The 25,495-nt window shown below is 44.1% G+C and overlaps 1 protein-coding gene across 1 annotated transcript in view; it reads right to left on the bottom strand.

Moving 5' to 3' along the window:
- The window catches only part of MAN2A1 (mannosidase alpha class 2A member 1), a 1,326,430-nt gene extending 1,304,541 nt beyond the window's left edge, over positions 1-21,889 (bottom strand). Inside the window, exon 1 of the mRNA XM_086961008.1 lies at positions 21,358-21,889. Coding sequence (XP_086817134.1) covers positions 21,358-21,495 — 138 coding nt within the window. The 5' untranslated portion in view covers positions 21,496-21,889. The remainder of the gene's footprint in view (positions 1-21,357) is intronic.
- Positions 21,890-25,495: the final 3,606 nt, after the last annotated feature.

Raw genomic sequence — 25,495 nt, 5'->3', positions numbered from 1 at the left:
GAGTAGTCCTGTAGTTGTTTCGGCATTAGGAAAAAGTCAGGAAATTTGAAAAACATTTTCTCCAGAGTTCCAGAGCCAAGGGAACCTACCACGAAAAGTACCTTTACCAGCAGTTTCATGGCATTATCCTGAATTTCAGATCAGTTTCCCTGAAAAGCTCAAACATCTACGGTTCTATTCAAATCTCCCCTAGGCCCCAACCTACCACACCTCTGACCACCACTGGAGCTTTGAGCTTTTTGTCACTGTCTGCACTTAAGTCTAAAAAAAAAATCATACCTTTGGATCCGCTTAGTAGATTTTTGACATTTTGGACTCATTATGTTCATTAAGGTTTTCTCTATTTTCTAATTCAGCTAGGGATTTTTATTGCTTGATCTTTTGACTTTACTACTGCTTTAGCACTCCATAAATACTTTACACATTACCCTAACTCAAGACGGTCTGCTCTGTGACATAGCTACCTGGGGTTGGAGTACAGGTTAATTTAGTAACTTTAATGGTTCCCCCGACAAGACTTGCGATTATAGCTTGAGGTAGACCATCGTCCACCCAAAAAAAGAATCCAAATTCTTACATTGCCATTGTCAGGTGCAACAATTGCTAACAGGAAACAGGTGGGCATGGATGCTCAATACAAACTGCTTAAAACTTCAGGCCACGCAGGGTTCATCTGTCAGCCCAACCCTGTTTAATGTTTGCATCACCTCGTCGGGCTCCCTTAATGAATTTTTGTGGATCACTATAATTTTATAAGGAGATGATGCTCAATTAATTCTATCTTTAGATAAACATTTCTTATGTTCTGAATGAAGCTTAGAACCCTGGTTTAACCAAGTCACTTGTTGAATGGAACACAACCATCTAAAGAGGAAAACAACCATCTGAAGTGCAACACAGATAAAACCAAAATTCTCCTGTTTTAGAGAAATAATACTTTCTTTGCTTTGGATCCGTGGCCTGATGGACTTGCTAACCCCCCTTCTTCCACTGCAGTAGCAAGGAATTTAGGGGTCACATTCACCATGTCCTCTGCTTTCTTCCTTTACTAGCTCGGAAGAGAGAGGTTCTAGAACTAATAACCTCTAGATTTGATTACTGCTAAATTCTTTATTTGGGACTACCTAAATATGTAATCAATAGATTACAGATCCTGCAAAATAATGCGGCAAGACTTGTGCTGAAACTATGTCGCCGGAATACTGCATCACCTGAGGGAACTCCATTGGCTGCCTATGCAGAAGTGTAACCTGTTTAAATCTTTGGTCACTGCCTTTACATCAAACTGGCCCAAAGTATCTTAGATGCACACACTATGTCACGCAGAGGACCTTAAGATCTGCCAATACTAAGCTTCTGGGCATTCCTAATTTCATAATGAGTACTACAGGTGGGATATCCTTTTTAGGTCTCGGACTAGCGAAGGCTGCGCTTGAACCCACCCCTCTTCTCCATTGGCTGGCTTCCTAAACAGAGGCCAGCCATTGGAGGAGAGGGGCGTCACTCCATTGAAGACGGGATTCGGGGGGTGTTTTTTACTTTCTTTCTGTTTTCTTTCTCTCCTCTTTCCATTGGCTGGAATTTTACATTCCAGCCAATGGGAAGAGGAGAGAAAGAAAACCACGCCCCCGAATCCAAAAATGACGCTGCTTTCTCCAAGGCATTTCTGCTTCGCCTCTGAGAAAGATGGTTGTTGTTATGGCGTGGTCCGCTTTCCTGCCGGAGCTACCGAGGGTAAGTCCTTGTGCCTCTGTTCCCTGCTTGTGCCTCTGTTCCCTGCTTGTGCCTCTGTTCCCTGCTTGTGCCTCTGTTCCCTGCGTGTACCTCTGTTCCCTGCGCGTACCTCTGTTCCCTGCTTGTGATCCGGTTTTCGTGCCTCTGTTCCCGGTTTTCGTGCCTCTGTTCCTCGGGACAACATCCTTGCACCAGGCTAGAGGGGGGAGCCCCTCCTTTTTAGGACTCGGGGTCTGTGGTTTCCCTTTTCAGTCGAGGAGCTCGGTGACAAGAATAGTAACAAGGGCGCCATTCCGCTCTCAGACTTCATGACCGAGTGCAGTCATCTGGGGGAAGGGTGGTGAGGGGAAGGCAGGTCACAGAGCAGGCCCTGTACCGTGGGACTGGGTGACGACTCGTAACTTCATTTACAAAGTTTCTGGGTGATTGACTATTTCAGGCGACACCTGCAGGCCTTACAGGGACCTCTCCTGAATTGGGTCATGTGGCTTCCAAGGGCCGATTTCTATTTTGCTCGCTCCTCAAAGGTGAACCCCCAGCCAATTAGGCCATTTCCGTTTTCATGAGTGTAGTAAAGTATTTCGATGGGAACTTAATTTGTTCTTCTTTATTGAGGGTTTTTTGTATCAGTCTGGCCTTTGGGGGGCAGCTTCTGTGTGCTGCCTGTTGTGGCATCCAGACGACAAAGACTCAGGCAGCCAGCCTGCCCCTGGATGGGGAGTCATACCCTGGCTCAAGGGAAGGCAGGGCTATGGAGCTCAAGACTTTTTGCTACATGATGCCACCACAAGGGATGCATCCCTGGGCAGGGTATGTGCTGTTTGATGCCAACCCATCTCTGGTCCATTTCATCCAACACTAGTAAGACACATGCAGTGCTCCAAGTCACCAGAATCTCTGGTTCGTGAACTCTTAGCCAGACCGGAGCACTCGGTTTAACAAAGTAACAATCAGTGGTGGACTTATTTGTTTCATGTTCAAATACCTTTAGAGGATAGAAACTCGACTAGCTGGTACTGTAGAGGAATCTATATAATCCACAGAAGGATAAAAGAGGGGGGAGCCCCTCCTTCTTAGGACTCGGGGTCTGTGGGTTCCCTTTTCAGTAGAGGCGCTCGGTGACTAGAATAGCAACGAGGGCGCCATTCCGCTCTATGACTTCATGACCGAGTGCAGTCATCTGGGGGAAGGATGGTGAGGGGGAGGGAGGTCACTGAGCAGGCCCTGTACCGTGGGGCCGGGTGACGACTCGTAACTTCATTCACAAAGTTTCTGGGTGATTGACTATTTCAAGCGACACCCTGCAGACCTTACAGGGACCCCTCCTGAATTGAGTCATGTGGCTTCCAAGGGCCGATTTCTATTTCGCTATCTCCTCAAAGGTGAACCCTCAGCCAATTAGGCCATTTCCGTTTTCGTGAGTGTAGTATTGTATCTCGATGGGAACTTAATTTGTTCTTCTTTATTGATGGTTTTTTGTATCAGTCTAGCCTTTAGGGGGCAGCTTCAGTGTGCTGCCTGTTGTGGCTTGTGCTTTTGTTCCCTGCTTGTGCCTCTGTTCCCTGCTTGTGCCTCTGTTCCCTGCTCGTGCCTCTGTTCCCTGCTCGTGATCCGGTTTTCGTGCCTCTGTTCTCTGCTTGTGATCCGGTTTTCGTGCCTTTGTTCCGTTTTCGTGCCTCTGTTCCCTGCGTGTGCCTATGTTCCCTGCTTGTGATCCGGTTTTTCGTGCCTGTGTTCCCTGCTTGTGATCCGGTTTTTTCGTGCCTCTGTTCCCTGCTTGTGATCCGGTTATTCGTGCTTCTGTTCCCTAAGGTTTTACTGGGCAGAGAGCTGTGTGTGTGTGTGTGAGGCTCTGTGTGTGTGTGTATGTGTGTGAGTGGCTCTGTGTGTGGTTCTCTGTGTGTGGCTCTCTGAGTGGCTCTGTCTTTGTGTGTGTGGCTCTGTCTATGTGTGGCTCTGTGTGTGGCTCCGTCTTTGTGTGTGTGGCTCTGTCTGTGTGTGTGTGTGGCTCTGTGTGTGTGTGTGGCTGTGTGTGTGGCTCTGTGTGTGTGTGTGGCTCTGTGTGTGTGTGTGTGGCTCTGTGTGTGTGTGTGGCTCTGTGTGTGTGTGTGTGGCTCTGTGTGTGTGTGTGTGGCTCTGTGTGTGTGTGTGTGTGTGTGTGTGGCTCTGTCTGTGTGGCTGTGTGTGTGTGTGATTGGCCCTTTCTGTGTGTGGCTCCCTGCTTGTGATCCGGTTTTCGTGCCTCTGTTCCCTGCTTGTGATCCGGTTTTACGTGCCTCTGTTCCCTAGGGTTTTACTGGGCAGAGAGCTGTATGTGTGTGTGGCTCTGTGTGTGTGTGTGGGTGTGGCTCTCTGTGTGTGGCTCTGTCTGTGTGTGTGTGTGTGGCTCTGTCTGTGTGTGCGTGTGTGTGGCTCTGTGTGTGGCTGTCTGAGTGGCTCTGTGTGTGTGTGTGTGTGTGTGTGTGGCGTGGCTCTGTCTGGGTGTGTGGGCTCTGTGTGTGTGGCTCTGTCTGTGTGTGTGTGTGGCTCTGTCTGTGTGGCTGTGTGCGTGTGTGGGTGTGTGTGAGAGTGTGTGTGGCTCTGTGTGTGTGTGGCTCTGTGTGTGGCTCTGTCTGTGTGTCTCTGTCTGTGTGTGTGTGGGTGTGGCTCTGTGTGTGGTTCTGTCTGTGTGGCTCTGTCTGTGTGTGTGTGTGGCTCTGTCTTTGTGTGTGGCTCTGCCTGTGTGTGTGGCTCTGTCTGTGTGTGTGTGTGTGTGTGGCTCTGTCTGAGTGGCTCTCTGTGTGTGTGTGTGTGGCTCTGTCTGAGTGGCTCTGTGTGTGTGTGTGTGTGTGTGGCTCTGTCTGTGTGGCTCTGTCTGTGTATGTGTGTGGCTCTGTCTGTGTGTGGCTCAGTCTGTGTGTGTGGGGCTCTGTCTGTGTGTGGCTCTGTCTGTGTGTGTGTACCCGTGTGTGTGTACGTACCCCTGTGTGTGTGGGTCGGTGTGTGTGTGTGTGGGTGTGTGTGTGTCTCTGTGTCCACTAATACTCTCTACTACTCTCTAATGCTCACCTATTACCATTGTAAATGACAATACCATTTATTTCTGTTTAAAAAAAAATGAAAAAATGCCATTTGCAATGCCAATAGCTCTAACTTTAACAAAGCCGAGACCATTGCATTGTAAATGCTTGTTGGTTCTAGCAGCTAAAGCTTGGAAAAAGCTCCCTGTTTCAGGAAGAGAATGAGAACACCTTTAGAAAGCTATTAAAGACCTGGTTATTTTCTTTAACGTATGTTCCTTCTTCCAGCTTCTACTGCTCTAGCTTCCTCTTTAATAGTAAGGATTACAGGTACAGTAGTTTTATATTTCAGACTAGCTCCAGGATGCCGCTAGGGGTAGCAGTGCGCCTATCTGTTTCCTTTCATTTCGAAAGTTACATTAGTACGCCTTCTAAGCATCTGTTTCCTTTCATTTCGAAAGTTACATTAGCTACCTCTTGGTATACCATGTTCCCAATGCTAGTTCAAAAGGTACAAACATCTCTGCCAGTTATTGTGAGTAGTTTTGGAGTAACTAGGCCACAATGCAAATACAATGTCAACATTGCAAATACAGTATCAACATGGCAAACACTAACACTCACCAGGGTGGCGTCTCCTTTGTTTACTATTTCTAGGGTGTTGGATTTTGCTTCGTCATAACACAGAAAACAGCTGAGAAGCTATAGCTGAACCAGAGATGCCCAATACTATGGTAAAATTGGACACTGCTATCAAGCTGCATTATATTAATAAAACTCTGGTGGAGCAAACACCTTTCTAAACTGTAATTCAGAGAAAGAAAAGAGAAGAAAAAAATTAAATAAGAGATGACCAGGCAACGTATGTGACCATGACAACACATACTGTAAATAATAAAAATATTTCTAATAGCAATCTCTTACGTTAGAAATGCTCTATGCGATTGTATACTAATTTTGCTTGGTCTGCGTTATTGTAAATACGCATGCAGACTAGTGCTTCATTGATTGTTAGTACCATTCCTGCATGAGCTCTTTGCCCATGATGTGGCTACCATTTCCCATCCACTCATGGCTCACAATCTCAATAGATCTTTCGGATATGCAAGTAGAGCAGGTCTCACTCTGCAAGCAGCAGCCCCACCTTGTTTTACTTATTTCACCCCTATAATCCTGGGATCAATCACAATCCTCTAATTCTTAACCAATGTATGACTTTTGCGCTCACTCCTTCAGCCTTCATTTGGTCTCCTCTTGACCATCCTCACCTCCATGACCAAGACCAAAGTGGCTGGACTCCGGGATTAGTAAGAAGTATCCTTGTGTCCTACAAGAGGAAAGCTTCCTATATCCACAAGTGCACAACGCAGAGATTCTCCAGGCTCCAACTGGGGAGTTTGTCGATGACTCACTTGATAAGCAGAATAAAGATGTATTTAAGAGTAGTCAAATGACCCTCATTATTATTCCTTGTGCCTCACAGTAGAAAAAACAGGCAAGGCTAGGAATCTAGATGAAACCTGAAGGTCATGCAAAGTCGGAGAATGCCTTCCATGACCCAGATACGGACTCTAACAACATTACATGTAGCAAACATACATTCTGGCTGACGAGGGCCTATGCTCATCATATTTTACTGTAAGCATCAAACAAGAGAAACCCCAAGGCAGGACTCCATAAGAAAACGGCACTTAAATTGTTTAACTACCAATCTGAAGAGCTGCCTCAGGCACAAAAGGCTTCTTAAGCCAGGATATTGGGAGCTGTCTCTAGACACAATGTCCATGGTTGGAAGCTGAGAATGAAATTCACTGGCACACTATGGAGAGCTACATGGGTACCAAGTATACTATAGATACCGGGACATGAATGTCTAGGTCCTAAAAGCTCAGTCAAGAATAACCACTGGAACAGTCTGGTCTTCCACTAAGATTATGGATGTAGTGGAGGGGATCATATCTATATATCTGGATATCATACTGTTGTAGATTCTGATATCCGTGCTGAGCATAACATGCAGGCAATGTCAACTGTACCCCCTTACCAGAGAGGCACAGGCCTATTCCCTCTGCAAATTAGCAGTTCCGGAGGGGGCATGAACCACGCTGAACCTGTTAAAGCTCTGCAAACAAAATGATACCAACATGGTTTCAACCAAAGCTCGAGAGTTTTAAGGACCGGGAGGCTGGGGTGGGTATTGGAAGTTTATTTGAATCTACATTATTGAACTGTAACGTATCTGGAGACGAATCGAGCTGTATGTTGGAATACCTATGGGAAGGTGGGGGAATTGGCTAGGCACTTCTGGAGACCACTTGAAGAAACGTTTGGCTTGCTGCCAGCTTTGGGACGAGCGCAAGAATATTAATGTATATAAGTGTAATACATGTCCCATTCCCAGCTATTTTCCTATGATGCCCATGGGGCTGTTTGTATGGCTTTTTCGGAAAACCAATAAAAATGTGTTTTTAAAAAAAACATGGTTTCAGCCAATGTTGGAAAAGGGAAGACCAGAAAGGCTCCGACACAAACTACAACTGACTTTGTCCATCCTTCAACCCACGATCAGGGGACACAAGCACACAATAACCAAATAAAAAAATAAATGCATCCTTCAAAAGTGGTAATGCACAATTAAACATTTAGTCTCAACACATATTCCGTCTATATACTAACCCAGGACCAAACCAGGCCTATCGTGGAAATGAGGTTATATGCTCATATTATTTCACACAAAAATAGGAAGCCCACAAAGCAGACCTTAGTGTGACCCGTTAAGGTGATATCCTTCATATGAAAAGGGAACAGGGAAACTGCGATCATCTGAAAGAGACAAGGTTGCAAGGAGGGAATAGAATAACTTCCAGCGCACACTACCAGCTAACCGCACTACTTGAGATTGAGTGTAATCAGAATACGTGTATTCAGGGCTCGCGTCAGGGTACCACGCGGTTGGACCGCGTACCCCCACTTAATTTACCGGTTGGACGCCGGCCCCCATGCCAAACAGCTGGACTTCACACTTTGACCTCTCTAAGACAAGATCGGAGCTCACGGCACGCTGCTCAATCGCATCTAAGAGGTGAGCGAGGGGAGGCAGTGAACCAGATAGTGCTAGCCACCTTTCGTGACGTCACTTCCTGTCGTGACGTCACTTCCGGTGACAGCATCACCCCACTTCTTTTTTTAGGACTTGTGCCCTGCGTGTATTAAAGCTGAAAAATAAAAATACAACATACAGCAGGCAGAAGCTATAGTACAAAACCCTGGGACATGCTGCTAAGGATTATTAGCACAACGGCAGATAAATATTATAATAATGTAGGAGCTGAATCTGATCTCATTGGAGCTCATTGGAATGAAATCAAGGAAGCACTTGCACCAGTTTCAATCATGCTTCTCCACAAAGAAGAGGTAATACGGACTCAAAAATAGACTACGTTCAAACTGCAGATAATACAGAGTGATCATTAAGACAGGTTTGTAGTGATTTAAGTGACTAATTACCAACAGACGTCCAAAATATTCATATACATGCCTCGTGACAAGTAAGACGGAACTGATGACAATTTATCTCATTAAGTATCAGAGCTCACAAGAAAGTGAACTGAAAATGAAGGAGACTTTCGCGAGGTTCTCAACATAAAAAATACATTACCCCAGGAGAGCAAAACAGTTCCTTACATTTTTATTGAGTACAGTAATGGAAGGTATACAAGACTAGGTCTATACCTATTGCATTGAGCCAACATTATAAAACAGGAAGAGACTAAACGGATTTCTCTCACGATCACTGAAGCTAGTTACGACTGGAGGACTGCTTAGTAAATCCTTAGGGACTATTTAGGAGCAATGAGTAATGTGAAAATAACATGCAGCTATCTCACGTCATTACAGTTGAATCCACCATGCATTACACATCCTGAAGATACTGGACTTTGAATAATAGGATACTAGATAAGACATGCAGAATTGTATGGGAGGCAGTGAAGAATGTGATATAAGAGAAGAACATATTAACTTATCTTCAGCTCTATGGAGGGTACTATGGTGACTCGTCTACAATTCTAACAGAAACCCCTATAAATTGAACAGAAACAAATGATCTCAATGCAAACTTTAAGTTAATCTCTAGTCCTTAAATGTCAGTTATCCAGTATGTCTACTGAACATATGTATCAGACTACTCTACATATTACAATAAAAATCATAAAGCGAAAAGCGTCCTAAAAGAGACAGCATATGGCTTTAACCAAAAAGTATATCGAAAGATCAAAGACCCAATCATGCAAAATATATACAACAGATGGCAAAACAATTCAAACCCTTAACAACTTATATATAGCCATGTTCAGTGAAGAACTACTATACCGCACTAAAGAAAGTGAAATATGCAGGAAGCGCAGCTAGCCGAACTCATGGTTGGACAACTTTTCTCAGAGCTGCGCGGTTGGGATTGGTGGCCCAAGGCAAGACTGGGGCGAGATCAAGGTCCCTAATGCTGATGGAGAGGAAAGGGCACCATTCCTCAGATGACTATTTTCAGCCCTGAAACTCGAGAAGTGTTTCTCTTTCCATTCACCAGAAAGGGAAGTTCCAAGATGGTATAGCTGCCAAATGCACAGAGTCAGAGAACAGCAGCGTGAAGTTGCAGCCTGCAAGTTTGTTTTCTAGCAGCAGGTGGGGATTCGAGTAGAGGTCTGACTGCATGTAAGAAGTCCCCAAACAGGCACTCGAGACAAGAAGCCTGTGGTGGCACACCTGGTGTGGCGGTGCGGTGAGCGGCACTTAGAGATACAGAGACGGCAGACAAGGCCTATAGTGCCTGTGAGGACTGCCACCATCAGACAACATACTGGCATATATAAGCTGGTTTAATAAGGGAGATTCTGCTATTATGCCACTAAAGGACAGAAAACTTAAGTTCACCAGAGACAAGAAAGCCTTTTTGCAATGCTATCCCAATGAGGACGAGTGTCTGGAGATACAATTGCTGTAATAACTGCATTCAATACAAGAGAAAATGTGTTTCACACTTTTACACAGTAAATGAAAAAACAATTGTAGTTAAGAAAACACCAAGAAAATACAGGTAGAGTTGATTTACTCATATCTTATACAGACAGAACAAATTGTTTTCTATATTACTAATACCCAGGTTCTGAGGGACACCGGGTCCCCCATTATCCTTAATGGAGAGTCTGGAGAGCCAGAGGACCTTCAGTTGACTGGCCTGGCCCCAGGAGAGATGTTGAATCATAAGTTGCTAAAAGCCATGAAGGGCATTTCTGAAGTATTGACCACAAATTCTCAGCAATTGAAGGCATCCTAGAAAATCTGACCGGGAAGAATGGTCACCATGAGATATGACTTGGGAGCCTAGAGCAGCATTTACTGAAAAACCGAGAAGAACGGTGGTGCCAGTGAAATGCAACGGAGTCCAGGGAACTTCAGGAAATGTGCTATCTCTTCCATGGTGTGACAATTCTCTATTGGCCTCAGTTTCGAGACTCCTAGGGTTCCCAGGCTGCAGAAAGCAATACTGGAGACATGGTACAGAGTTTCCTTCAGACGGAGTTCAAGTGAGTTGACAATGCACTCTCGCTGGAGGCCCACAGGGCATTCCACCTACGGTCACTAGGGCCCAAAGGGGCAACATTAGACACTGGTATTGTTTTGGTTGAAATGGAATCTCTGAGACAGAGGGAGTTGGCCATGTGACTAGCCTCCAAAAATCAAGGGCTTCCTTATAAGGAACACAATATAGTGATTTTCCTAGACGTGGGCAGACCCATGCATAACATGAAAGCATAGCTCCTAAATGTTAAGGAATTGCTACTGGTAGGCTAGAGTGCCTCCTGCGGTATGCAGCAATACTTCACATATAGACAAATTACAGGAACTAAGCTTTTACAAACCCCCATGGTAGCAAAAGAATTTTTGGAGGATATTAAATCAGACTCTGGTCCAGAGTGGTCGACGTCAGAGAACGGAATGGGGGCCATGGGCAGCAGCCAGACACCCAAGAGAAAGAGATTGTTGCCATTGTTTGATCATGTACCAGATTTAGGATGGTCATTGTTCTCCCTCGACTCCCTATCCATATCCCTATTTGAACAAACAATGAACACTACATTCAGAGTACAGCTGTCTGTATCTGGCTTGCACATATTGTTGTATCAATGTAAAAATGTGGTGTTAGTGGATAAGATTCATGGTGTACTGTTGATATCAGAAGAAATTTGATTGTTATGGTGAATTTATTTCCCAATCATGGAACCATGTATCCACTAAAAAGTATTGAAAATTAGGAAACAATGTATTAGACCAACCTATCACAAGTAAAGAAGCCAAACAATCAGACCGCAACCTGCCCGCACACAAACTGAGTCCCCTGAAAGAACAAGAAACCACATGTACCCAACCCCAGTTCAGCAATAAGGTACATGCGCTTTTTTTTTTAATTGTATTGAAAATAACTAAATGTGACTTTGCCTCTCCTTTTGAAACAAATTATCGGAATGATGCATTTGTTATATATTTTTACATATTTCTGCAGTCAACGTGCATGCACTACAGTCTGACCGACTCTGAAGGTATGTCCTTACTGGACCACACAAACAGGTGACTCTAAATTATACTAGGCTTTAAACCTGACAAATTTTACCTTGTTCCTTTTAGGCAATCAATACAACAGTTCAACGTCCTGCGGAAACTCCCCTTGGGCCCTCCCTAAACAAGATAATTCCGAAATGTGTGGTTACTACCTATCAGGAGAGTAAAAAAGACTTACACAATCAAGTGATTTTTCACGAGTTCCAGCTCCCCTATTACTTAAGAAATACAGACAAATTCAGGGACTATTTAAGATCAGTTTTCTCTTTTCTTCAAAAACAACAAACTAGAGTAAAAACAGGCGTCTCACTTCCTCCTCTGATTGGAAGAATGTTTTATTGATGCCTTGAATTTCAATGCTAATATATGATAATGTTTTGATCCAATGGTGACAGGACACACCCTTCTCACAAATGAATATTCTATCAGTTTTCCTCTTTGTGTATGATAGATAAAAAGAAATGTAAATAGCGAATGACATTATTTTGACAAACATTCAACTTGTCCCTTTGTTAACTAAGTCACACGAAAAGTATATCAGGCGAGGTATTTATTTTGATTATGCTCACAACCAATAAAGCACCAGGTCCAAACAGATTCATATGAAGAGATATCTTAATTTACCTCTTCAAATCCTTCTTTGAGTGTGGAAAAAATATCTGCTTATTTCTAAAATGGGTAAAGGTTAAGTTCCTTCCATCCTAATCCACCCAAATAATGGTAAAAAGGGCCGCTCATGGAAATGACAGTAAACAAGGACTCCTTCAAAATTATGGATTCCAGGATGACTGCATAAGGTTATCCATCTCATTATTAATTTTTTATTGCAATAAAGTGATAGTCTATACACAGAGGCAAGTCTATACACAGAGGCAACTCAACACTACAAGGCTTCCCTATGGAAGATGGTAAGATGAGGTTGGCATTATTTGCAGACTTCATCTGCCTAATGAAAAATACAAGACCTACATTACAAAAGCCATAGAACAGAAGGCCTATGACAATGCCTGGCTTCAATATTTATCTTTGGAAGCCTACTACACTCAAAATAAAAATACACAACACCAAACAGGAACCAGCTTTTCTTGGGCTCCAAAAAATACATTGATGTGCACTTACATAACTAAACTGCATGTGACTCTATACAAACATCATATACCAGAACAGTTGGAAAACACATCATGTGGTCTTGCACTGATTGGACAAGCGAGAAACATCTTTGTCAGTTAAAATCACTTTATTTTAATATGCATGTACATGCTTGAGGCCCTTCTGATAATATTATTGAGACAGAGGTGCGTATCACTAACTTTTTTGAGTCAACAGATACTAGATTCTCTTCTGAAGAATGTGTGGAGACCTACTGAGTTCGGACTTCTAAAAATCAAGGCTGGCTGCTCAATTGGAGACTGGCCGATCAATTACCACAATGAACATGGCATGTTACTTGTACAATAGTGGGTTTAATTATTCAAAAAATGAGTTTAATGGTTTCCTTAAAACCACATATCAATGTGTAGTAAATGTCCTTTCCACTGTTCTTCACTAGATAGACTGTACTATTTATTTATTTCTTTATTTATTTCTGGTATTTGTAGAGCGCAGCATTCATCCCAAGGGATATCAAGGCGCTAAAAGAGAAAACACTGCCGAGGTTTATGCGAGAGGGGTTAGTTTTTGGGGAAGAGGTGTGTTTTGAGTTTTTGCCGGAATGAAAGAAGGTTTACAGTATGTCTCAGATCCATCGGTAATTCATTCCATCGTTTGGCCGCCAGGTGAGAGAAGGCTCGTCCTCCTGTCCTTGTTTTATAGATACGCTTAGGTTTTGCTAGGGCTGAGTTAGTGGATCTTAAGTTCCTGTTTGGAATATAAAATTAAATTTTCCCTTGCAGGATTGTAGGGCCTGTTTTGTGGAGGGCTTTGTGCGCATGACAAAGTAGTTTGAATGTGGCACGCTGGCGCATCGGCAGCCAATGGAGTTGTTTTAGACATGCTGATGCCGAGTCTCGTTTGCCTTTGTTGCATACCAGTTTTGCAGCCTGGTTTTGCAGAACCTGTAGGCGGGAGAACAGCTGCTCGTTCATTCCTTCGAATAGAGCATTGCCATAATCCAGGCGGCTGACTAGGAGGGCCTGGGTAATCGTACGACGACAGTCGAGTGGGATCCAGGTGAAGATCTTAGCGAGGAGTTTCAGGATTGCAAATCCCTTACCCCATAGTGTGCGCACATGATCTTTCATAGATAGTGCGTCATCCATCATAATGCCTAGGTTTCTGGCGTATTGTTTCGGGGTGGGGGCTGTTCCCAGTGACGGTGGCCACCATGAATCGTTCCACAATAGTTTGGCTCCTCCGAACAATAGAATTTCGGATTTTCCGGCATTGAGCTTAAGGCAGTGGTTACGCATCCAATTCGCCATTTCGGAGAGGCAGCTGTGGAGTTTATTTTTAGTTGTTTCTAGTCTTTCCGATCTTTCGTTCATGGTCACCATCAGCTGCGTATCGTCGGCATATGAGCAGATGCCGATGCCCCACTTTCTTCCGATGTCGGCCAAAGATGATACGTAGGCATTAAAGAGAGTGGGGCTTAGGGAAGCCCCTTGTGGGACTCCACAGCCAATGGGACGGGGTTCTGAATGGAATTGGCCCATGTGCACTGCTTGGCTGCGGTTGCTCAGGAAGGATTCAATCCATTGCAACGCTGTGTCTTGTATTCCTTTGCTCCGGAGAATGTTCAGTAGGCATTTGTGCGACACCGTGTCGAACGCTGCCGACAGGTCTAACAGTATCAGAGCCACCGAGCCCCCTTGGTCGGTGATGCATCTGACACTGTCCGACACTGCCAGCAGCGTAGCCTCGGTGCTGTTGTTGGATCTGAATCCGGTTTGGGTGGGGTCCAGAAGCGAGTTGTCCTCCAGATATTTGGATAACTGTGAGTTAACCATTTTCTCCAATGCTTTGGAGAGGTAGGGGAGTTGTGAAATTGGCCTATAGTTCTCAGGATTGAGAATATCGGAACCAGCTTTCTTCAGGAGGGGGGTTACAGATGCGTGTTTCCAGCAATCTGGAAAGGACGCGGAGGCGAGGGACTGGTTAAAAAGTTTGGTAATAAGTGGGCATAGAGTCGGTGCAATTTCAGAGAATACAAAGTGCGGGCAGGGGTCTGCAGGAGAGCCGGATTTTATTGCTCTAAGGACTGTTAACACTTCTTCTTCGGAGAGTGGTTGGAAGTTGGATAGGCAAGGGGAGTTGCCCAAGTCTAGGCGATCGTTGTCGTTGTCGGATGTAGATGGGCGTACGTCAAAGTTATCATAAGGGGAGATGGGATGGGAGGGGGTGAAGGTTGAATAAATGTTATTAATTTTTTTCGGAGAAGAAGGTGCTAATCCGTTCACATGCTTCTGTTGAAGGGGTGAGGATTTGCGAAGTGCAGGATGGATTGCTGAGCTCTTTCACGATTTTAAATAACTCTTTTGCAGAGTTGTGGTTTTCGTTAATTCGTTGCACAAAAAATGCCTTTTTTGCCTCTCGGATGGCAAGGATGTATTGTTTCCTTTTGGCAGTATAGTTGGCTCTGGTTGTAGGGTCTTTCGCTTGTCTCCATTGGTGTTCTGTTTTTTGGCATTCCATTTTAAGGCTCTTGAGGGTGGGGGTGTACCATTTTTCGTTAATGGTTGTTTTTTTCCTAACTTCTCGCAAGGGTGCTATTTTGTCCAATGTTTGACGGATTCTGGTTTCTAGCCGGATGACATTATTACCGATAGGTTCATTGTCTGGTAGGGAGACATCTGTCTCGTAAAAATGGTTTTGGAAGTTGGAGTCTTTAATTAGTCTCCAGGCTCTATTGGAGGTGAGGGGGGTGGATCTGGTCTTAACGGGTTTGCCGGGAAGTTCAAGTGAGAATGAGAGCATGAAATGGTCGGACCATGACAGTGGGATAGTTTCCTTAAGGGTGGTCGACTCGATGTTCGTAAAAAGGAGATCCAGGGTGTGCCCTGCTATGTGCGTAGGGCCATCGGCCAATTGTTTCAGTTGGAGGATTTCCATGTCGTATTTGAGCTGTGCGACTCCAGGGGCGTTGGGGTTTTCGTAATGGACATTAAAGTCTCCAATGATCATGTAGTTTTTGTGCTTTAGGCACAAAGGGAGTACTTGGTTCAGGAGTTTAGCGCTGAGGTTGATTTGTTGTCCTGGTGGATTATAGACAACTGCGCCCGCTAGCATAACATAATTCTCAGCGAGAATTTTAAATGGTAGTAGCTCATGTTCGGGATCCGCATTAATTGTATCCGTTAGACAAGTTAGGTGGTCCCTGAAAATTACGGCGACTCCGCCTCCTTTTTTCTTGCTTTGTCTGTTTTGTGTTATTATTTTATAATTGGGGGGGAGGGCGTTGGCTAGGTCTGGGGCACTGGCATCGGATAGCCACGTTTCGGTGACAAAAACCAAATCTGGCGTTTTTGAGGTTAAGATGTTAAGATGCTTGGGTAGTGATCTGGCGTTAAAATATAGACATTTTAGTTCATGCTGGGGGTTAGTAGGGATTATGTGAGGATCCGTTGAAAGTTGACCCAGGCTGGTCCATTGACATGAACGGCATGAGATGGGTCCGTAGGATAGACCTGGGCCGGTTTGGATACAGTTTGTTGTTGTCATCTGTGACATCATAGAATGCCTGGGTGACTCTCTGGCTCACAGTGCCTCTCTCTACCGGACTGTGGCAGTTGGTCAACTCAGGCTGAGCTGCTAACAGCTAGCTCCTGGTGGGGTTTTACTTCTCTACGTATTATCTTGGAAGGAACTTACAATAAAGGATCTTAACACAGTGGACTGTGCATCTTCCTTTACTACATTTTGGCGATGTTTTGAACTGGATTAACCTACGCGTGCAGTTAAGAATAAGTAATTAAGCAACTACAAAGAAAAGAACCCAAGACATCAAGAATTGTGGAAAAATTCGAATTTGAACTAAAAGGTAAGGCCCAGCTGACCCCACCAGTGTTGTGTTCCACCTGGACAGCCTGCACCCTGGGCGCAAGACTTTACTTTGATGTTTGTTTGTGTTTAGTCAGCCTGCAACCTAGGCGTTTTGGGTTCTAAGAGACTCTAAAGTTCCCTCTGCCTATGCCTTCCTGCGTGTAGAAACGAGCTCTTACTAAAAAGACATTCTGTTTAAAAATCGACGCACTATTCCTGCACCTTGGAGGAAGGCATCTGGTCTGCGACATTGATCAGTTGTTCTTAGCAGCGCTGTTCTGTGTGAGCGTCTCTGTCTCTGTCCTATGAATGGGCATTCATTTCAGAGGCATCTTATGTGGAATTTAAGGCGTCGCATGTGCACGAGTGGATGAGAGACTATCTCCGAGTTTTCTTTTTATTGTGCCATGACGATTGCCCTTGCTTTAAGCATCTAGCCATTAACAAAGCACAGTGTGGTGTTTTGTCATTGTCTACTCACTGTCCTGGATGCTGATGACGGTTGGTCGACGGTTGGCCAGCAGCGATCTCTTCTCTTTCCCTGCTACCGTCCAATTGATGATGTGTTTAGAATGCATCTAGGAATTAGCGATGGTCTTCCTCCGTAGCGAACCCCCTGTGACGCTGCAGATTTCCGGTTGTCTTCGTTCAGCACGCTTTGGCCGTGAACCATCCGGCGGAGGCGTAACAGCGTGCCGCCATCTTGCTCAGGATCAGTGTATTGTGTACTGCGTACTCTTGTCTGGTGCTGTGTCTTGCAAATTGAAGCTTGATGTATCCATGTTGTATTCCCAGTGTGGCTTCAACTTAAACTCGCACATTGTGGTCTTCAAATTCCTGGTGTGAAGGTCACGATTTGTGTCGGCACCTTGTAAACCTGATCGTAACAACCTGATCATAACAATGGTCCTTATACACATCTCTGCCGCAGAGCCGACCGGAGTTGGGACACTATTACTGCCGGTGATCTCCGATTCAGAATTATTTTTGGGACTACAAGACTACTCCACAATTGAATGGAATGATCTTCTTGCGTTAAAGACCCGGGTGAGAAGTCGCTCACCGGAGCTAATATTATTAATGTATTTGTGTAGCAGTTCTCAACGCCTAATGCATGTCATTTAACACAGTTTTGTTCTGTATAGGAGTGTGTTTTTAGAATGGGAAATTTCTGGTGCTTCTTTACAAAGTGTGTCGTAGTATGGTGTGGTGGGGTAGTCAATGCTCATCCATTTTGTCAGGGTTGGTATCCTGAAGTGTACCCTATCTAGGGGAGGTGGCGTTTGTGTGGGTAGTCCATCCCCCATGTAGTGGTGTTTGCGGGTTACTCCATGCCCTATTCTTGTTCCCAGGTTTATTATCCTGCGGTGTACCCTACTTAGGGGAGATTGTGTGTTTGCGGGTAGTCCATGCCCCATGTGGTGGTGTTTGCGGGTAGTCCATGCCCTATTCTTGTTTTCAGGTTTATTATCCTGTGGTGTACCCTACTCAGGGGAGATTGTGTATTTGTGGGTAGTCCATGCCCCATGTAGAGGTGTTTGTGGGTTGTCCATGCCCCATTTTTGTTCCCAGTGTTGTTGTCCTTAACCTGTGGTGTACCCTTTTCAGGGGAGGTTGGGTATTTGCGGGTAGTCCATGCCCCATTTTTGTTCCCAGGACCACTGTCCTGCGGTGTACCCTTCTCAGGGGAAGTTGAGTGTTTGCGGGTAGTCCATGCCCCATTTTTGGTTCCCAGGATTACTGTCCTGCGGTGTACCCTTTTCAGGGGAGGTTGGGTATTTGCCGGTAGTCCATGCCCCATTTTTGGTTCCCAGGATTACTGTCCTGCGGTACATTCCTCATACTCTGTGCTGTCCCTTGCTTTTGGTGGAGACTATTTGTGCACTATGTTCTGGTCGAAGTCTACCTTCTTGTAACTTGTGGCCAGGGTTTCATGTTGGTAAGACTTTGAGCTGTGAATTTATCATAACTTTAGTGTCAGCACGTCTTTATCAGGGGAAGTTCTAGTTCTTTGAAAAGATTGTTTTTCTTTGGTGAGTTTTTGTGAAAGGGGTTTGCTCTCTTAGGGTTATCTTGAGTGAATTTTACCCCTATTGTGTCTCTCTCTAGCGTCTCCGTCTACACTCACTTTTGTTCTGGGTGTTTACCCTGTGGTGTAACCCATGTGTGGGGAGGTTATGAGTGTGACCACTTAGCTTAGCTGCTTTGGTTCGTTAAGGGAGGGGGATGTGGCATATAGTATTAAAATTTAGTTTTCTTTGTTCACTTTTCTGCTAATGATACCTCATGCTAATGTTATCTCTGAACATCTCATTTGGCTCATTCTTGTACTTTTCTGCTGATGATGCATTTGAGGTATTTTGCCTATTCTGTTCTCTATTCTGTTCTTATTCCATAAGGGAAGAGGATGTGTAGTAAATGTCCTTTCCGCTGTTCTTCACTAGATAGACTGTACTATGTCATCTGTGACATCATAGAATGCCTGGGCGACTCTCTGGCTCACAGTGTCTCTCTCTTCCTGACTGTGGCAGTTGGTCAACTCAGGCTGAGCTGCTAAAAGCTAGCTTCTGGTGGGGCTTTACTTCTCTACTTATTATCTTGGAAGGAACTAACAATAAAGGATCTTAACCCACACAGTGGACTGTGCATCTTCCTTTACTACACAATGCATGATCAATTAGCAGATTTTACAGCAGCAATCGATAGGTACTTTGACCTGGTCTTCAGCGACTGCAAATGACAACTTATCTATTGCCAATCTTTTCCATATTTCATAACCAAACTACTGTACCAGCAATACACAGCAGGAGTTGCAATATTGGCTATCTGGGGGCTTGATTTGCTCGCCACAACTACATTAGAGAAACAAGCTCTGAACTTATGTGAAAGGTGACACTTCTATTACACGCAATAAGATGATCCTGGAACACAAACTCCACAGTTAAGTCACCAGAGTTGAGAAACTTTGCCATACAACCCAGCACTCTAAAAGGCAATCTCAGAAATACATAAAGGCCTAGATAGTGTGGAATTTGCGGACTCATTACCGTAAATGAATGGAAAGAGAATATACAGCAAATAATAAACAAATACTCCACAAGACAGAGCAAAAGACAAGGGGGAGGACTGCCTCATCCTCAAGTAAAGCAAACACAAAAGGAATACACATAGAATACTATAAAAATGGTATATGCATGCTGGAGGGTAGGAGACATTAAGGAAGACATGGCACACATGATGAACATGTGCCCAACTCTACGGACTGTAACTCAGTCTGAGAATAACGTCTTCACCGCAATCACACAGGTCTCAAACCTGACGCAACCGCAGCAGGCCTTGAAAAAGCCTCAGGCAATACTAGCAACATAGGGCGAAACACATTTTGAATGTTCTCCTAAACTGCCAAAGTATAAACACTTTGAACAAGGCCAAAGCATTAAAAAAACGGAAGACGAATAAAGAAAATGTTATCTAACGGAAATGATTTACGTTCTTCCGACACATTACAACACTGAAGAAATCAGTTTGATATCCATATCCACAATGATTTCTAAAAAAGTCAAAAGCCTGTGAGAATTTCCATGCCTTAAATTCTATGATCTATTTTCTGTTCACACCCTCCTTTCTCCCTGCATAAATAAAAAAATATCACATTCAGTGTTCCCTATCTTCATGGAGAAGTTCAATCTCGCTTACACACCATAATAACCAGCACATGCTAGATGTTGTCCTTATTTATACACTTAGAACCACTTCTCTGACAGATGTGGCTATTGTGCAATCCACACGAACGTGTAGCTGCTGCTGAAGTTATATGCAAACACGGAAAGTAGCACAGTATAAACCTACTTCAAAGAGAGGATATGGTCCAGCAAACGCGAATATCGTGCATAAAATAAGGCTGGGATGAAATAGGGGGCCACTTACTAATAAAAATGAAATTTTTGAAAAAGTTCGGCGTGACTTGGGTTTAGATAACTCATAAAACAGTAAGATTCGCCATGGTGCAACATGTTTATTTTCTACTCCTTAAGTGTTTCTTTCTATTGCGGATTTCCCAATTAAATGTTGAGTGAAACAGCAGGTTGTAGTACCAGAGTCAAAAAAAGTCGAAAAAAAAGTTTGGGAAACGAGAGGTCTACGCTTTTACTGCCATATTTGTTTTACACCTTAAACGTTTTACATTATACAGCAGCCACCTGGATATCTTCAATAAATACTGCTATGGACAAATGCAGACAGGTACATCTCTATGGCAGGTCTATTTGGGCTCCTGGCATTTATTTTCCCTAAACACACTTGCTATTTTTTCGGTCTGTAAGATAGATGGGTAGTAAGCAGCGCGCACAACATGCAGCATAGACACTTCAACTAATCAGCTCCTGGCTTGCACACCGAATCTTTTTGCATCTGAAGCTATTTGTATCAGCACTCGGGCTGCCTACACAGGTCAAACTGCAGCATTTAGAAAGAATTAGTCGGTTTGCCCGCTTAACGTTGGACTGTAGGAGTTCTTCTCAGTAATTTACAACCGCATAAACATTCACCCAAGGCCACATTGTTCGGTCCCCGCGCACCTTGGGTCGAACCTGTGGGGACAGAGTCCACCCTCGCCCGGGGGCCAACAGAGACTCCAGTAGCGGCGGGACACGTCTGCCAGTGGGTGTCACATTAAAAGAACCTGTTTCAGATCAGAGCGCTGCTGCTGTCGCCCCCACGTGGCCGCCATGTAAACACCAGTTGCAGACATCGCTGCTGTTAGACGATTTCTGTTCTAAAGTAACTTTGACAGGGTCTGGAGAAAGGGGGCAGTGGGGTCAGGACACCACAACAAAAGTGCTACGAGGGGAAAATCCTCAGTGCAAAAGCTACGCCCCTATTTAGGGATCAGTGCATGCAGTGATCGTCTGTCGAATTGTCCATCAAAGGAACACTTTGTTGTTCAACGGGACACCGCCAGCACAACTGTCCCCGGAACAAGACCCACCAATGTGGCTGTTAACACGATCCTATGCACCCCGCTGCCACTCACCTTAGGGAATCCGCTACCCTCCCGCCGGGGGTTCCTGGGCTGGTCAAACTGGCTGCGATCGAGCATCAGGTAGAGGGAGAAGACCACCACGCAGAAGATTGCGCTGCCCAGCACCGTCACCTGCCGGCTCAGCTTCATGGCCCCCGTTGTCCGTGCTCGCGGGGGGGGCAGCGGCGGAGCCTGTCCCGAGATCCGTTTCGAGAAGAGCGCTTGGGAGAAGGCGCACTCTGCCCTGGTTTCCTGTCTTTAGTTCTGACTGGTTCGGCTGGCTAGTCCTTGAAACGGTTACAAGTTTCCTTGCACAAGACCTGTAGTGAAATAAAACGAGCCGAGGTCGTAGATGAATCGCGAAGAAAGGGCGCAGACCGCGGCAGCAACCGCCGCCATACAAAACATGGGACCCCCACCCCCCCTAAGTCCTGAAGGGAGAGAGAGGCGGGCACCGGGCACAGGACGCACACACACCGGGGAGGAGTTTGACAAAGCGTGGCCGGGACCCGTCAAGGCTGAACTGGAGGCGGCGAGGAGGGAGGTGTGTTTACAGGCGGGGCCGTGGAGATGGGTTGTTACGGGAGGACGGCTGACACATTCCTCTGATAGAGTCAGCGTCAGCTCGGAGTGTGGCGCGAGACATTACAACACACGCAGACAGCGAGGCGCGCGCTCAATGCTTCCCTGTTGCAGCAGTTCGAGCGCACGGGTTAAAGGTATCCAATGATTTTCTGCTGCTTGCAAGCACAGCGTAGCTCGCTCTACTACGTGTCACGTGGGCAATAATGTTCCGAGGCAACGGCTTTTGAGAATCCTGAACTGTGCGAATTCGATTCCGCCGCAGGCGTGAATAGGGAGAGCCCGGAAGGGTTTTGTCAAAGCTTCTTATGCTTGTCTTGCCTCAGTAACTGGAGGCATACTTCCGTGTTCTCCCTTATTGCCGCGGAGTTTATTTACTAGTGCGTTTCATTGAGGAGTTCGTGTGCATGTTTGGTAACTGGTCCATATCATCCTGTGCTACGTTCTCCCATTCTTCGCTTTTTAGCTAACAGGAAAAACTATAAAAATAATTATGCATGGTTTTTAACCCTTGTGCTTTTGACAATGCTTGTTGAACTTACCTTGTAGAATAAAGAAGAATGTTATTATGTAAGTGTGCTGTTCGGACATTCTAGGAGGGACGTTTACTTCACTTAGCACTGCACCGTTGACAGCTCCAGGTAGTTGTATGGCAGTACTCCTTCCCTTCCCTGGTGTGTACGTGACAGAAAATACATTTGTTTGTAGTAACTACTCATACACAGTTGTATTTTAGCTTGAGATTATTCAATGTAACTTGGCACGGTAATCATTTGCCGCCTTAACAGCCTCTTGCTTTTCTCAGTATTGTAATAAAGGATAAATGCAGGAATGTAGATAAGTTTCCTTTTATAACTCGAAGAGCTCAATCACATGTCATCCAGTAAGTTCAGCATCCAAGGAACAACTGTCCTTTACAAATGATGCACAGTATAATGACACATATAACATTCTACATTCTAACAGTGACCTAAGCTGGCACATGCACAAGGAAAGAACTACAGTACATTTAAGAAATGCAAACACAACACATCCCCCTTTTCCTAATAATAAAAAACAAAATAAACAAAGGAGCAATTAATATTAAAAAAACATTAAAACGCACTACTAAATATAAAACATTGTATGATATAATTGATACTTTAAATGTATTCACAATACAATATAAGAACCTGTAATAGATGTTTTTTTAACTTATTATTAATAACGTAATCTTTAAGCCAAGAAGGCACCACCCTCTTCCTTGAGGAATGACGACACAAAGTTGAGTCTTCACCATCAGAAGCAGACCCCTCATCTTGTTGAACCACAATTGACCCCTCAGAAACATTACCAGATGAAACCACATCACCACTAGCTGATGGAACAGCATTTTCCACCTCACTTATACTAGAAGGACAATTAACCTCCTCTGGATTGACCAGCAACTAATCATCCTTAGAGGAACTTTCCACATCCAAATCCTCTGGTTTCCAAATAGTGTGAGAACTTCAAGGTTTACATTTTGCAATTCTATTAAGATTCCATACCTTCTCATTATTAAGCTTCACAGAGTTCTTCAAAATCTCCACCACCTGAAAATGCTCTGAGAACTGGGAATTACCTTTTTGGACCTTAAAAGGCTTCTTGACTCGGATCCAATCTCCAACCTCAATTTGAACCTCTTTAGAACCATGCTTCAAATCATGATACTTTTTACTTTTATCGTGCACCTGTTCCAAACGTGCCTTAATCAACTCTCTAGACCACGGCTCCACATCACTAGAAAATAACCAAGCAGGAATAGGCTTAGAACATGGATTTCTACCTTTCATTAACACAAATGGAGAAATACCTGTGGAATCATTACTAGTGATATGGTAATTCCAAACAACCTTCCCAATTTGTGTAGGCCAATCTAGATTATTACTTATTGACAACTGAATAGTATTCTTCAAAACTCTATTAAATCTTTCAACAACACCATTTCCACTTGGATTATAAAGTGATGTTGTTCTATGGTTAATACCCAATTTTTTAAAATACGCTTTTGCCCTTAAAGATAAAAACTGAACTCCATTATCCGTGAGGATGCAGGAAGGAATTCCTTCAGCTACAAAAGTCTCATCAAGAAAAGAAAGAACTGAATCTGTGTCTGCCCTCTCAACAACTTTAACAACAGGCCATTTAGAGAAAAGATCCATAAGAACAATTAAAAAATGATGAGATACATCATGCTCCTGAATAGGACCCATTATGTCAACTGCTACACATTCCCAAGGATTATCAGGAAAGGAACTTTCTAACATCGGAGGACCAAAGGTACGTAAGGTCTTATCTGAAGAAGCACAAAACGCAATTCCTGACAACCTTCTCTGTTTGGGAATCACAACCTGGCCACCAAAATAAGTTTTTAACTAATGACTTAGATCTCACAATTCCTGGATGACCCTCGTGGCAGAGTTCAATAATCCCCTCACGTAATCCTATAGGAAGAATTATCCTCTCACCTCTTAAAAGCGTTTCATGTGCTACAGAAAGTTCAGACCTAACCTCGCCAAAAGGTCTAATAGCATCATCCTACAAATCCTTTTTATTTGGCCAACCATTAACAGTATATGAAATTACCTTTTGCAAATTATTGTCTGTGGAATATTCCCTACTCCACTCCTCCTTACAGAAAGCCGAAAGACCCTCATCATGAACAAAAGCAACTTGTAACTCATTCCATTCATTATTGTCACACTCTTCCAACATGACTGGCATTCTGGACAAAAAATCCGCAACCACATTACTCTTGCCAGGAACGTAAATTATCTTGTAAATGAAATTTTGCAATCTCATTGAAATTCTAGCTAATCTTGCTGATGCATTGATCACTCCTTCTGTTGTTAAAATTTTCACCAAAGGGTTTGTGATCACTACGCAATATACACATTTTCCCCCAAAACAAAAGATTTAAAATGTTCAACGCCCAAGCACATGCTAAGGCTTCCCTTTCTATTATTGGGTACTTTTCTTCACAAGGAGACAACGATCTTGAAGCGTAAGCAATCACTTTTTCAATGCCATTCTTATCCACCTGAGCTAAAACAGCTCCAAGGTCCTTATTACTAGCATCTGTCGTAATTACGCTCTCTAGAGATGGATCAAAACTATGCAGGGCAATGGCCTTGGCAATAGCTAGCTTTATGTTCTTAAAATCTTCATCACAAGAATTAGACCACTCAAATGTAAAACATTTTTTTAGGAGTTGTCGAATGTTATAGGTTATATTTGCAAAATTAGGCACATACTTTGAGCAAAATTCCGCCATTCCTAAAAATGATCTAATGTCATCCTTACACGTAGGGACAGGAGCCTCTGAAATGGAAGAAACCAAAGAGGGTTTTGGTCTTACGCCTTCTTCGTCAATAATATGACCAAGATATGTCACACTCTACAGTAAGGCCCTTGCTTTCAAGAATACTCAAAACCCTTTCCAATCTTGACAAATGCTCATCCTCATCATCCCCAAAAACAAGGATGTCGTCTTGGAAAAATCTGACTCCCTTTTCCTCCTTAAAAAGTTGATACATTAATCGCTGAA

This window comes from Lissotriton vulgaris, chromosome 3_1, assembly GCF_964263255.1.
Source record: "Lissotriton vulgaris chromosome 3_1, aLisVul1.2, whole genome shotgun sequence".
Taxonomy (NCBI): Eukaryota; Metazoa; Chordata; class Amphibia; order Caudata; family Salamandridae; genus Lissotriton; species Lissotriton vulgaris.
The sequence above is the reverse complement of the archived record's forward strand: the minus strand, read 5'-3'. Positions and strand labels throughout refer to the sequence as shown.